Source organism: Pteropus alecto, unplaced genomic scaffold, assembly GCF_000325575.1.
Source record: "Pteropus alecto unplaced genomic scaffold, ASM32557v1 scaffold24, whole genome shotgun sequence".
NCBI lineage: Eukaryota > Metazoa > Chordata > Mammalia > Chiroptera > Pteropodidae > Pteropus > Pteropus alecto.
In genome coordinates, this window is record NW_006439192.1 from 18109909 (window position 1) to 18124036 (window position 14128).

At 34.6% G+C, this 14128-nt stretch overlaps 1 protein-coding gene across 1 annotated transcript in view; it reads left to right on the forward strand.

The window, feature by feature from the left end:
• TENM3 (teneurin transmembrane protein 3) overlaps positions 1-14128 on the forward strand; it is a 400387-nt gene that overhangs the window by 224606 nt on the left and 161653 nt on the right. Inside the window, 1 exon segment of the mRNA XM_025050015.1 lies at positions 7173-7410. Coding sequence (XP_024905783.1) covers positions 7173-7410 — 238 coding nt within the window.

Below are 14128 nucleotides of genomic sequence, written 5' to 3' on the forward strand. Positions count from 1 at the left end.
AGAACAAGATTGTTTATTTATACAAGATTTTATGTTTTTAAACACATTTTTAAAATTTTAATTTGATTTGCATGCAACTATCTGAAATGTTTAAGTGATAATTTGTGGTGAAAACTTTCAGACAGTGCCATAAAAATTTTGCTCTAATATGAGCTCCACTGAGCTGTCGTCTTACTAAAATTGTGTATTTCCTTAACTCAGATTTTCCCCATTTATAAGGAAAGTTCTTGCTACTTGATGTTTCCTGGGCAAAGGAAACATTTTTATAAATAATTTACTATTTCTAGTGTCATAAAATTTTTGATTTTATAGTACATTCTTCCTCATAGCTGCTGAAAAGTAGCCAGATGAAGGAGATGTTGTTACCTAAATTTACCATTGGAAAATCAGGGAAAAGTTATTTCCATGAGGCCACTTAGTTGATAATGAAACAAAAGACTAAGCTAAATCCAAGAATTAGATTGGGATTTTCAGACTCAAAAGCTGACTATGATTGGGTCCATGCACACTGGGAATATTTACTCCAAGCTCTGGTCGCTATAGTTAAAACTAATACGGTAATAAAACACACAACAAAAAGTTTTATATGTTTTGGTGACCTGTTCTGAGAAAGAGGTCAGTTTTGAAAAGAGACCTAATTTTTTTTTTTTTTTTGAGACAGATAGGACAAGGTAAATATGTAGACAAGAAGTGAAATGAGCATGAATCAGCTTTAAGATATGGAAACGAAAGCTGTAACCCATCTTTGCTAATCACCAGTAAATGGGTTTGGCTCCTTCTAAATATTTGTCTAATTCAGCATGGTCTGTCTGTCTATATATTGTAGACACTAAGAGAACAGACGGGAATCTGAGTTTATTCCTTCTTCAACTTGCTGCTGTTAGTATCCAAGAGTAAGCAAGCCATAGGCAGATGAATGCCTAATAGGTGTTTGTGTAACATTGATTCTTAGTTTGGTAAAGTTAAAAATGTTTTTGTTGTTTTGTATTTCTCTCCCGCAGCTCCCTACCTCTCACCCCCATTTTCCTATTACCCTCCCTCCAACTCCCGTTCCATCTCCCCACATTTGTCTTTTGTTAGCAGACTTTTTAAACTGCAACAAATTATTTTAAAGCAGCACAAGTATCAGCCCCTAGCTGCTGTCTCCCTTCCAAATTAGAGTACTTCCCCGGAGACGCTTGCAGCCAACCCACATCTGAGCTCTAGGGAAGGAAGAATAGTGAAGGAAGTGGGTAGGACAAAGCTGCTGGAGTAGCTGTGGTGACACCCTGCTCAAAGCAATTGCCAACCCCATTCTCCTCCTCACCTCTCATCTCAGCTCACCTTTCAGTTCCTCCCACGTGAACAGAGGCACACGCAGACAAATGCACACATTTTTATCTCCCAGCAGGCATTATTTTCTCTCCCAGCTTTCCTGTTTGAAGGTCCATTTCCACTCTGCTCCCTAAGGACCAGAGCCCAGACAGGCACTAGAGCTGAGTTGCACACAGCGGTCTGGAGGATGCCAGTAGTAACTTTTAATTTAAAAAAAATTAAACCAGCAAATATGCCCAGATATGTTCAAATACCAGCTGTTTCCTGCCCTCTGTTTTTTAATACTTGACACGATTCTGCATTCTTACTAGATGGGAAAAAGAGACTCAGACCAACCTTAGAACTATGAGATCAAATTCCCTCTTCTGTGGGAACTGGCAAGACATTAGTTTGTTTTTGATTCTTATGCCATTTCTGATTCTTGTTTTCTTACCTGTTAATGGAAAAACATTTTCTCTTCAGACATATTCGACTGCGTGTTCTTACTTCTCGGGATAATGTTATTAGTTGCTGACAAGGTTCTTCAGTTACTTTGTTTTTCCTCCTGTCCTGCCTTGGAGGGAGTCGTTTCTACCCTGCCATTAAGTTACCATTTAGTACTTACGGGATGTCACCCTTTCTGTCTTTTAGGTCCTTTAAATAGTATTATAAAACAAATGAAGCTCAGAGGGAAAAGTAACTTATTTAAGAAAATATCCCATGAAAAATAAATATCCCATATTTATTGTCATTTATCTCTATGGCACCTTTCACCTTATTGATTTATAACAGCAGAGTTGCTATCCAAGAAAAGTTGTCAAAAATTTCTTTTCTTCCTGCTGCAGAGTCAGTTAATACGCCCTACGTTTGCTTGGAATTTGGGTTTTATAAAAATTGCTTAAACTGTAATCTATCCTGTTATCAAATACCTTCTAAGGCTCCTAGCATTTTCCTGGTCTAATGGTCAACACACCTTATTCAGTGTATACCGTCATCCAAGTTATTACCCCATGCTGATAGATTTAATGTGACAGCCTTAGATGACACTATTGAAGAGCTAAATTGTTTGGTGATAATGGGCGGAGCAAGAGGACCAAAGTCTTAGCCATCTAATATATATTAAAATAATATAATATGTTTTTAAAATATTTATTATAATTTTTATTCCGTCTATGAAACAAAAACAAGCAACTATTAGGCTGTCACGAGTTATATGAGCAGTAGGAACTTAGGAAGAGAGAGAGAGAGATAAAGAGAAAGAAAGAAAAGGAAGGAAGGAAGAGAAAGAAAAAGGAAAGGAAGGAAGGAAGGAAGGAAGGAAGGATGGGGAAGGAAGGAAGGAAGGAAGGAAGGAAGGAAGGAAAAGGTGAACTGAGGAAGGGCACTAGATAGGTATAATATATAATTTCCAGTTAGCATGGTACCAAAAATTTTATTTTTTAATAAAGGGAAGAATGTTTTGAAAAAATTACTTATACCTTTCTAAAATATCTAATTTAGAGCATTTGTAATCATAAGCTTTAAAATAGAAGGAAAACATACTATATTTGGTAAACTGTAATATATATTATCTCATGTCTTATGTAATTATATTTTAAATATTCTATATATTTTATATAATCATTCCATTATTTGCACATCTTCAAAGGTAGATTTTAAATATTAGAACATCTGCCGTGGTTCCAAAGAAATATTCTTAAAAACCAATTTCTGGGATGAGTGACATAGTACCCTGCCTGGATGAGATTACCCTCTAAGGTGCTGTTATTGCATAAATGTCACCAATCATTCAGCACATTTTTAGGAGTCTTTGAAGTACAAAGCTTAGTGAAGGTACTGAAAAATCCAAAGAAATTTAAGTTAGAGTCCCTTTCTTTCAGGATTTATGTAGTTGGGAAAATAAGATTTTTTTGCAAATTACCTTACAATTAAAAGCACTATGTCAGGTGTCACTTTTCACCACTTCAACCCCCTCGACATCGACTTCTTCACAAATCATCATTCATTCAAGAAATATTTATTGAGTATCTATCCCTGTGTGGTCCTTAGAGGTTCAAAAGTGAATTAGATGTGAACATTGCCCATGGAGAATCCAACAGGGAACATGAAACTTAAAAAATTAACTGCAGTACAGAGGGGAAAGTGAAAAGAGCAGTAAAAAGGGAATAGATAAAATAAGAAAACTCAGAGAAGAAATAACTAATTTCTACTTAAAAAAAAAAACTGTCATCTTACAGTTTGAAATATGTGAGGTTTGGAGATAGAAAGATGGAGAAAAATGTCTTTCTGGATGGAAGCAACAATGCACAAGGGGAAAGGTGAGGGGGACATAGTGCACACAGCAAGCTCGACTCGAACAAAGATACATGAAGAGGATTCATGGGGAAATGTTTGCAAAAATATTTTGGAGGCTATCTTTGAACAAGCATAACATTCACTGTTAGAGTTCATTATATGTTTTATAGGCACTAGGAAGCCATTTGGAGTTTTCCATAGTAAAATGACATGTTCAGACCTATGTTCCATGAACATTAAACCTGGTGACTGTGAATCTAATGGCCCATCTATAACTCAGTCATTAAATCCAAAACTTCTTCTCAAGTCAAAGCTTGTATCAATGGATTCGCTTAAAGCAAAGACTGCAGTTGGCATTTTGGTTGCTCTTATGTGGATCTGCCCACCTGTAGTAGGTTCTAAGTGCTTGTCTCCAAGTCTAGACCCTGTTCTCTGTATCCTCATGTCCATTTTGAACCTCGGTCATGAAACTTTCCCTGGATATCCAGTCGTTCTTCCTATGAGGACTTAAAAGAGGATTTTCCCTCTATTCTCAATACCAATAATAGTTACACTTCTCTAACCAAATTTTTTGATCTTAAAAACACAAATCATGTAACTCATCACATTTTTCTTTGTTTTGGAAACTAGACGATTTAGAACCAGATTTGTGTCATTCTTTAAAATATCTATAGAACTATACAGCAGGCATTTTCTCCACTAACCTCATATCTGGCTTTATTTTATCTTTCCCACTTTTGGTTTTCTGTTATTCTTTCTTCCTTTCTGGCTATGTTTAATTTCATTTTATCTTGTTATACTTTATAAACTTAAACTATCTGGAATAAGTTGGTATAGATAAATGCACATTCCAACTACTTTTATATCCTGTAAGCCCGAATCTCTATAGCTAGCATTGGCCGCCAACAGAATCCTCAGATTTTGCTTCTCTTTGTGGTCTGCTGCAGAATTGAGATTTCTGGCCACCCAACTCAGACTCTGCACTTACTCTGTTCCATCAGATTTTAGACTAACCCTAGCTTTCATTCGGATTTGTCTTATTGGTGGGTCTCCTGATTATAGTCAAGTCAAATGAGGTCCCAGCAGACCGTACGCTGAAGTAACCTGGACGGACAGCTGGAAAGAGCACAGATCTTTTCACAATGTCTTGTACATTGTAAATACTTTCTAAACACTTGCCAAATGAATGAGTGAAAGCCACAGCAGCACTACTTATTTTTGAAATGTTTAATGGAATCTTTTTTCCCATGTATCGAAATATGCGATGACAATAGGTCTAAAAATCATTTAATTTTCAATGCCAATCTTAATATCCATACTACTTTATTATTTACACAGACCTTTCACCTGTTATTGATAGCACATCATTGGAATCTAGAGGCTTGATAACTGTTTATGGAATGGATGACTAAGTGCATAAATGAATGAATGAATGAGTACATTTCATTGAATTCTTAGATTGCACTAACACGTAAATGGGGTAATGGAGAAAACTGAGTCTCATTGTCTTGATGCCTGACAGGAATTAAATTTGATATTTTGACTTCTATTACACTGCTCTTTCCTCTACATAGTATAATATCTAATATATATCATTACTCTATATGATATATATGTAAAATAATACCACTCTTTCATGAAGCCATGCTTAAAAACATGGAGTCATCTGACTCATCCTTCTCCTTCTTTCCAGGCATAATCTTAATACTTTTTTTCTTCGAAATGTTTTTCTCTTCGTTTCCATTCCACTGACATCAGCCTAGTCTAGACCCTCATAACTAGCTATTCTATCACCGTATAAGCAACTTTTTGAAATGTTCCTTGAAGACATCCATAGAGATTCTAATCATATGCACCGATGCTGGGGAAGACAAAGCTAATTAATTACTGCATGTACCTGAATAATAAATCTCCCATGAATTTTTAATTGTTAGTTTCATTTTTTTCTAACACCATTAAAACTATGTGCTATCTTAACCCTGCCATTCCCTCAAAGGAGAATTTCGATTTAACTGAGATTTAGACTCATAATTTTTCACAAGCACCAAAGCAATGGACCAAGCAAGATGCCTATAGTTTTCGGTATGGAGATCTTCAAGAATAGAGACTATACAAGGAAGCAACTCTGTTTTGTATATTTAATGCTGATATCTCTGTCCCTCATTTCAAGAGTAAGTAATTATTACTTGTTCAGTGATATGATATGGATTATTAGAGACCCCTAGAAACATGCAGTAATTACTGCTATTATATGCTATAGGAGGAGTTAATTGTTGTACCCTGCAAAGAGGTTTGATAGTGTATATTCAAACTATTAGATATCATGTATTCATTTCATGCAACTAGAATTACAGTGTTAGACTATATTATTTGGCTTAACAATCACTGCTGGAGTTCACATTGTGGATGAAAGATAGTCCATGTGTTTCCTATTCTCTTTTAATACATGCATTTATATTAAGTGTGATTTAATACATCACTTTAAAATTATATTGCACTTTGAACTACATTTAGTCAAAAACTGACATTTTGTGTGGGGAACTATAATAAGTTTAGCCTTAAATTAAGAAGTAATCTGTCCGTTTGCTAAAGTGTAGTATTTGTGAATTCTAGCATGTCCGAAGCTAGATAATAATATTGAAAAGTAAGTCTCAGATGTTACAATACTTTGTGAATTTTAACTTTTGACTTCTTAGCTTTAAAGAATTTTTTTGTGGTCACAATCTAGCATTGTGTTTATATCTTGAAGTTGCCAGATTTGTTATGATTCTGGTTTAGAACAGAATATTTGTGTCACTGACATAGTGGCATGAGTCGCTCTGGTCACCTATGACTTACTCCAAAATGTAGTTATACTGCTTACTGTGAAATTGGAAAATCTGCTCTGTGTGTGTTCTAATGGATGTAACGGTCATTAAGTATATGAGTCTTCTGACGTTGTAATCAGATGTGATTCAGTCTGTTAAATATCCATGAAACAACATCTGCTTCACAGAGTGACCTTCTGCTAAAGAATACTTAGCGTCTATTAGTAGATCACAGTGCAGATCTGCCTTATTTGGAAGGCACTAAACTAGAGTAGTCTACCGCTGTTTAGCAACTAGCTTGTAATAATTTATTGCAGTTAAATAAAGCTTAAAAAAACTCCATTAAATAATTATAGGGATTATATGCATTTCAAAAACCTTTGTGTTCTACCAAAATTACCCATTTAATTTCAGGGTTGGTTTGTTAAAAAAAAAGCTGAAATCTAAAGGCACATTAGGGGAGCTGTCAGATGCTGTTTTCTGTAGGTGTTAATAAAACCAGATGAAAAAAAAATCTGAAACAAATTAAAACCAAAAGCAATTTTACCATCTGTTGTATATTAATTAGAACTTTGTGTATCAAGGGTAAACTTGCTCTTAGAGAATGTCACTGAACATCCGCTTAATAGAATAATATGCAAATTTATTAGGTTATGGATTTACATGCAGTTTTTGTTCTAATTCATCTATAGCAGATCCCAAGAAAGTAGTAGTGTGCATAGGGGTATATATCTGTAAATGTACATATATAGATAAAGTTTTCTTTTCTCTTTTCAGAGCAACCTGCAAACAACCAAGGCCAGTCCACCCTGCAGCCTTTGCCACCTTCCCATAAGCAGCACTCTGCACAGCATCATCCATCCATCACTTCTCTCAATAGAAACTCCCTGACGAATAGAAGGAACCAGAGTCCGGCCCCGCCGGCTGCTTTGCCCGCCGAGCTGCAAACCACACCCGAGTCCGTCCAGCTGCAGGACAGCTGGGTCCTTGGCAGTAATGTACCACTGGAAAGCAGGTAACTTGTATCTGTGACATTTTCAGATCGCTTGATTATTAGGACCACACGATGGACATGCACAGAGAATGCCCACTGTACTATAGTCAACAAAATTTAAAGATAAACTCGTTCAATATTTTTCTTACAAAGAGAAACTTATCACATTTATATACTCTGTGTTTTGTCTTCTCGAAGAACAATTCTAGATTATTGGTAAATTTTTGATTTCCGGGCCAATGAACTTTCCTCTACTACCATTTTTTTCTTATCTGCAAATTATCAGACATGTGGAGAAAGGATAGAGATGTAAAATGTGATTCTTAGTCCCACGGTTCAGTGAACATGTTTAGCATCTACTTGGTGCTGGACATCCCTACTTTCACAGACTGCGCTGTGTCCATGACATCATAAAATCATAGTGGGCTCCCAAGTATGATACGTTAGCACAAGTCAGTGACCGTTTGTTAAGGAAATATCTGTTTTCTTACAGTCAGTCTGAGCGGGGTGGACCTACTCTCTGAAGTTCTTTCCAGCATTCTTTCCTACAACATTCCATTCATTCTTAGACAGTTTTATTAGGAAATTCTTCATTTTGTTGAATCGAAATCTCCCTATCTGAAACTTCTATCCTCTGGTTGTAATCATGCAACTGGTAATAGGTAACTATACAAAATTATTTTCCCCCATTTCTGTGTGATAGCTTCTCTTACTCTTCTCTTCCTGGGGCTTCACCAGCTTCATGCTCTTTCTCTGTGCACCTACTGGTGTTTCAGTGAGCTTCTTAAATTAGGCCTTCTAGCAGAGGTTGGCCTACAGGTGGCAACTCATTCATATAGATGTATAGATCAGTAAGAGCTATTTTGAGCTAATTTCATTTCATTACTGAATATCCCCAGGTACAAAAACTTTTACCTTCTTTCTTTGGACAGAACCTTAATAGTCAATGTCTCCTTTATATCGAGTATTACACAAGCAGAGTGTGGTTTCCTACCTCATTGCTCTCTTATTGGACCCTTTGCAGCTAAGTTCCCCTAACATCTTGTTAGTATTTATTTCTGCCTGGTCCTAAGCTTCCTTTAGTCTCAGAGGAAAAGAATCATCACCGCATAAAAGCTGTAAAATAGAGGACTCTGGACTTCCTGGGAGAATGTCTCCTTAAATGCCCTGCTCTGTAGAACCCCTGGTTAATGTCAGCATTTAAATTAGCTTCTGGATGAAGAAATGGGTCTCACAATGAATAAATTACTATTTTTTTTATTTGCCACTAAATGCATGATCTAAACCAATTTTGCCCTGAGGATGAGCTAGCAGGAGGTCCTCATAGTTAGCTATCAACAATAAAAATCTTTTTGTCTTTTTTTTTTACTCTTGATCTAAGAACTAGATTTCTAAGTACTCTTGTCTTTTTATCTGCAGTGTCGGCTAAGAGTAGTTGAGTTTTATTGTTTATTTTGTATTATTGAACACTCTTCTGGGAGAAATTAGAAAGAGAGTGTACAGGAAAAGTAGGCAGATGTCAAATTTCTACACTTAAAACAGAGCCATGTATACAGATTATTTTCCCCTAAGGTTATTAGCACAGAGCTAAATTTATCCAGTGTAATTATTTAGCACACACTGAACAACTAATCAACACTGATTCACTATTGTCATTTGGAAAAGTTTTATTAGGAAAAAGTAATTTTACAGTTGAGTCATCAAATTGAATATGGATAATTGCATTGTAGTTGACAATAATTGTTTTGACAAATATTTATGAAATATGTCAAATTAAGTCATCAGAAACGTGTTTAATTTTAAGGATGTTATATATAGTACAAAGTTTCCAAAATTGTGAGTGTCAGTAGGAGAATTGCTATTCCTTGAAGTCATGTCTATATTAAAGAGATTTGGAATAATCTTGGTGAAAGAGAGGATGTATTCTTGTTATTCCTCATATTGTAATAACGAATTTTAGTTGGCAAGAAGTTAGGAAAGAAAATAGCTTTTAGGAGGGCAACCTATTGTAGCTATATGTGAAATGGTAGCTGATTTCTCTATATTCAGAGCATATAAGAAATCACTCTCAGGGCGATATCAAAGAAATATCATTCGAAACTCCGTTACAAAGCAATGGTATTATTGAACAACCCATGGAATTACATTGTGTGCTTTTATGAATTGACATGGGGAGAAAATCTACCAGATGATATTATCTCATATAGATATAAAGAATAATAAACCTAAGATTTATATATCATGTTTAAAATTTTTAATTTGTGGTGTAGTTTTATTTTCTCATTTTTCATTGTTCACATATAATAATATTGCTAATCAAAAGACATGACATTGCCCCTTGCGGGTACTCAGTGAATCAAGCTAAGCAGTGATGTGAAAACCTCTCACTGCACTGATACTGTACTACTGTGGTTTCTTTAATAGTCTCACTTGGTTGGAACTCTTGAGGTGAAGAACCAGTCTTATTTACCATTGATTTTTCCTTTTTTAGTTAAAATTCCCTATTGAGTATGATTCTCGGGCTCAGTATCAGCTATATGAACAACTTTATCTAGACTTGTGTCTGCCTTTAATAAGTTTTGAATCTAGTGTATCATTTCATCTTTGGCAATTATTTCTATTTATACATATATTCATTTTATTGAGTTTCACTTTTCTGAAACTGTCATTTAAAGGATGAAGCTACAATTATTTCTATTTTTACATATACTCATTTTACTGATTCTCACTTTTCTGAAACTGTCCTTTAAAGGGTGTAAACCATAAAGTATGAAATTCAGTTATGTGGAGATAAGAATCTATTTTTTTCTCTTTGTCTCCTCTCCTTTTCTGCTTTCAGTGTATATTGATGGTGGTTGGTTATCAATTAGTATCTAGAAATCCATGAAAATCTCAGTAACTTGTGGACTTCCAGTTTATCTAAATTGATAGAGATGACATAAAAGATTTTCTACCTTGTCCTGTTTCAGTGTAGCTTTCATTTTGATTTATTAAAAAGCATTTTTTCCCCAGCAGTTTCTTGCTTCCATAAAAATGTTTATTTCCTTTTTCTAATTAATTTAACATTTGCCGCTGCTGGAGACAATCAATATTATTGTGTACTGTATGTTTCTACCCAGTAAATAGAATAGTTCTGGTCTATATTCTCCAGTGAGTTTCAGCTCTCCTAGAGTCTCATCAAGATCCAAACAAGCATTTGCAGTTTATAAGCATGTCTTTATTATTTCATCATCGCCTATAAATAACAGTCAGTGCCTAGATATAACAGCAATACTTGCTTAGAATTTTTCTTAATATTTCTTTTCTTTGAGCTCACTATTTCTTATACTTTCTATATTTTACCGGTAGGCCATTTGATAGCCTATAGCTTCTCCTTTGTTTATTTTATACTTTGGCTGCTTCAGTGCTTAATAATAGCTGCTATTAGACTATAGAGCAGCTGAGGAAAAGCTTAGACCTGACCCAGGAAAGCACAACACTTAAAGGTATAGTACAGTAACTCTCACTGAGAAGCCCTGACCTTCAGCAATTGTAAAGTTAATTGCCTGCAAGTTCCTCATTTATATATATGAATTAAGTAGCCTAGCAGTTACCTATTAGATGTTAACAAAATGCTTCATTTGTAGCCATTTAATAAAACATTTATTAAAGTCTTGTTTTATTATGAAGTCTACTTTGGCATTGATAGTTCATTAGTTATGTTCCCACAGCTTTTTACCTTGTAGTTCAGTAATGCTTTGCTAATTATTAATGTATGAAATTGCATATTAAATTACCTTTATGTTATTGCATGTTTAATTTAAATATCGAGATGTCCTGGGCTGCTTTAATATGAAGTCAATTGCTACATCTTTAAAAAAATAAAAAGCTAAACAGAAGTATAATTTACTAAACTAAGATAGTCTCATTTTTTCCCCCCACTTTTACCTTCACTCCAAATGGTTCTAGAGAAAGGCAGAATAATCATATGAGCATCGGGTCTGAATCAGCCTTGCCAGTTAGAAGTCTAGGCTGCAGTCCACACATCGTGGCCTTAGTAGTACCAGGGGAAAGCTTTGGCAGTTGAAAACTTGCACATACCTCCACCTACGTGCTGATAACCAATTACCGTTAGCAAGATACTAAGTAGTAAGATCCTCTGTAATTGAAGATAATAAGTAAAATATCCCTAGGAGGATAATCCACTGACTTCTGTTTACTGATTGATCCCACACCATTTGATTAAAGGTAGTTTGGGGAGACTCAAGGGCACCGGTGGGGAAAGAGAATATCACAGAATATAGAAAAGACGTGCAAAAATGAAGAAGCTAGGCTTGCTGAACATAAATTGCAAAATTGAACCTGGGCCTAGATTAAGAAATTATTGATTAATTTTTGAGAGTCTCATCATCTCCATTTGTTAAAAACAAACAACAACAAAAACAATAATAAAAAAAAACTTGTAAACTCATCTAAAACTGCATACTGATAAATAGTAAAAATCAGTTGGACCCTAAATCTTTTGAAATATTTCACCTTTAACAACTTATGGTATTTTTTTAAAAGGCCTATAAAGGGATACATGTGCATTTGTAAGAGCAATGGGAAGAAAGAGAAAGAGGGAGTTATGACGTATAAGAATTTGCTAGGAGGTGTTTATATTTAAGGCTCATTTCAATTCGTGGCTTAAAAACTTTTTGTCTCAGTGAGAGGAGTATAATTCAGGAAGCTATTATGGTCCTAATTCAGTACTTGCGCTCCATGGTGACCACATAATTTATCATCAAACTAGGACAATCTGAGAGCGAAAGGGGAATAAGAGCAGTTACACTGGAACTACAGGCATAAACTGAGGCTGTCCCGGGCAACGAGGGACGTGTGGTTACCTTACTAACATTTATTCCCAAGAGTAAAGTTGCTTTTAAGCCCATATTATCTTATACCTAAGGGAAATAATAAGATAAAGATCAAATGTAAGAGGCAGTGGAAAAGCAGCCATTAGTTGAATACAGGTGTAACTTCCAACTTGAACTTATCTAGTTTCTGTTGCCAACTCATAGCTGATATTTAACACTTTGTCATCCACTTCACAGAAGAAGCTTCTGTTAGTCACCAAAATATGTAACTCCTAAAATAATATGTAAAATATCTGTAGTCCTCACAATATCAAGAGAATAAGAGGGGACATATTTTGAAGTCATCGTACTGAATGAATTTTTTTTCAAAAAGGTCAATCTTCATTTTTTAAATGTAAAATGTTAGGTTTAAAGGTAAATCATATATTCACTAAAATGTAAAACAAAGAGAAAATTTGGTCCTGAATTTAATCAAAGAATGAATATCCATGTGTCTCTTGCAGCATTATAATTTGGTTTCCAAAACCGTTTCCTTACACTGAAATAGAGATCTCATTCTAAAATAAAATATGAGATAAAGATTCAGAGATGATTACTAAGCTAAGTGAAAGCAAAAGCATGATTTTAAATGCAAGATTATTATTAGCCAATTGTAATGCTACAACCTCAACTTGGTTGTTTAGCAGGAATCAGGCAAATAATTAAAATTAGTCTTTCCAAAGAGTTAATGTTGATATATGTTCTTGACAAAAACCTGTTAGATCTAGTAGGGATACAAGCACAGTGTAGCATTATGAGAAGAGCATGTGCTTTGTAGTCAGACAGACTTGCTTTCAACCCTAGACCCATCATTTGAACTATGTAATTATCTACAAATTATTGAAATCTGAGATAGATTTCAACACAATAGTAATACCTACTCAAAATACTGTTGTATGTATTAAATGAAATAATGTAAGTAAAGCACCTAACACATGATAGGTGCTCCATAAATGTTTTCAAAAAATGATGTCAGAATCCTCATCCTCATCATCAGAGCCATTGCATAGGTTAAGATAACCTAATGGCTTAACAGTTGAACAAATATCTCTTATCAATTAGTAGCTCTCTATTCTCCAATGGATAAAGAAAGTATTTATCGTAACTGGAATATTTATAGGAATAAATAACAAAATTATCTTTATATGTTAGATAGGCCAAGCCTGACCCATAATTTTACCAGAATAAAATTTTGGGTTTTTTTTTTTTCACTATGCCTGTCACTTAATAAAAAGTAGGTGAATTTTTGTAGGTAAGAACCACAAGTCTGCTAATTTTGTTCTTGAGAAGAAAAAATATCTTCAAATTATAATGAAAGGCAACTATTCATATGCTTGAAACATTTAATTAACTAAAGTAGTAAATGTTTGGAATGAATCAGTAAAAGCCTTTGATAGATGCATTGTCTCCACATCAGTCAGAAGTTAGACCCCCATTTTATTTAAGGTATTTAAAGCTTTAGGTATCTTTTGAGCATGATGAAGGTACTATACAATAGAGTAGGAGTGTTATTTTGTTTAATTGAACCAGTTTTTTTTAATAGCAATCAAGATACCAAGGAAGTATTCATTAATCATTTGCTATAGGCCTAAATGACTTTTGAAAGCACAATTTTAATAAATTGTGAATACTATATACTCTGATAATGTTTGGTTTGGGGCAACCAGCAATCTGTGTAAAATATTCATAAATGATACCCTTAATTTCCATAATAGCTAGGGAAATGAAATCTTAATGACCTCTAACACATTTCTAGTCACCTCTGTGAGCACGGTCAAAGCAGAAAGTCATCTGTACCATTATTCTGGTCGTAGCTAATGACTGTGATTAAATCATAATCGTTTTCTGAATATGATTTATTTATT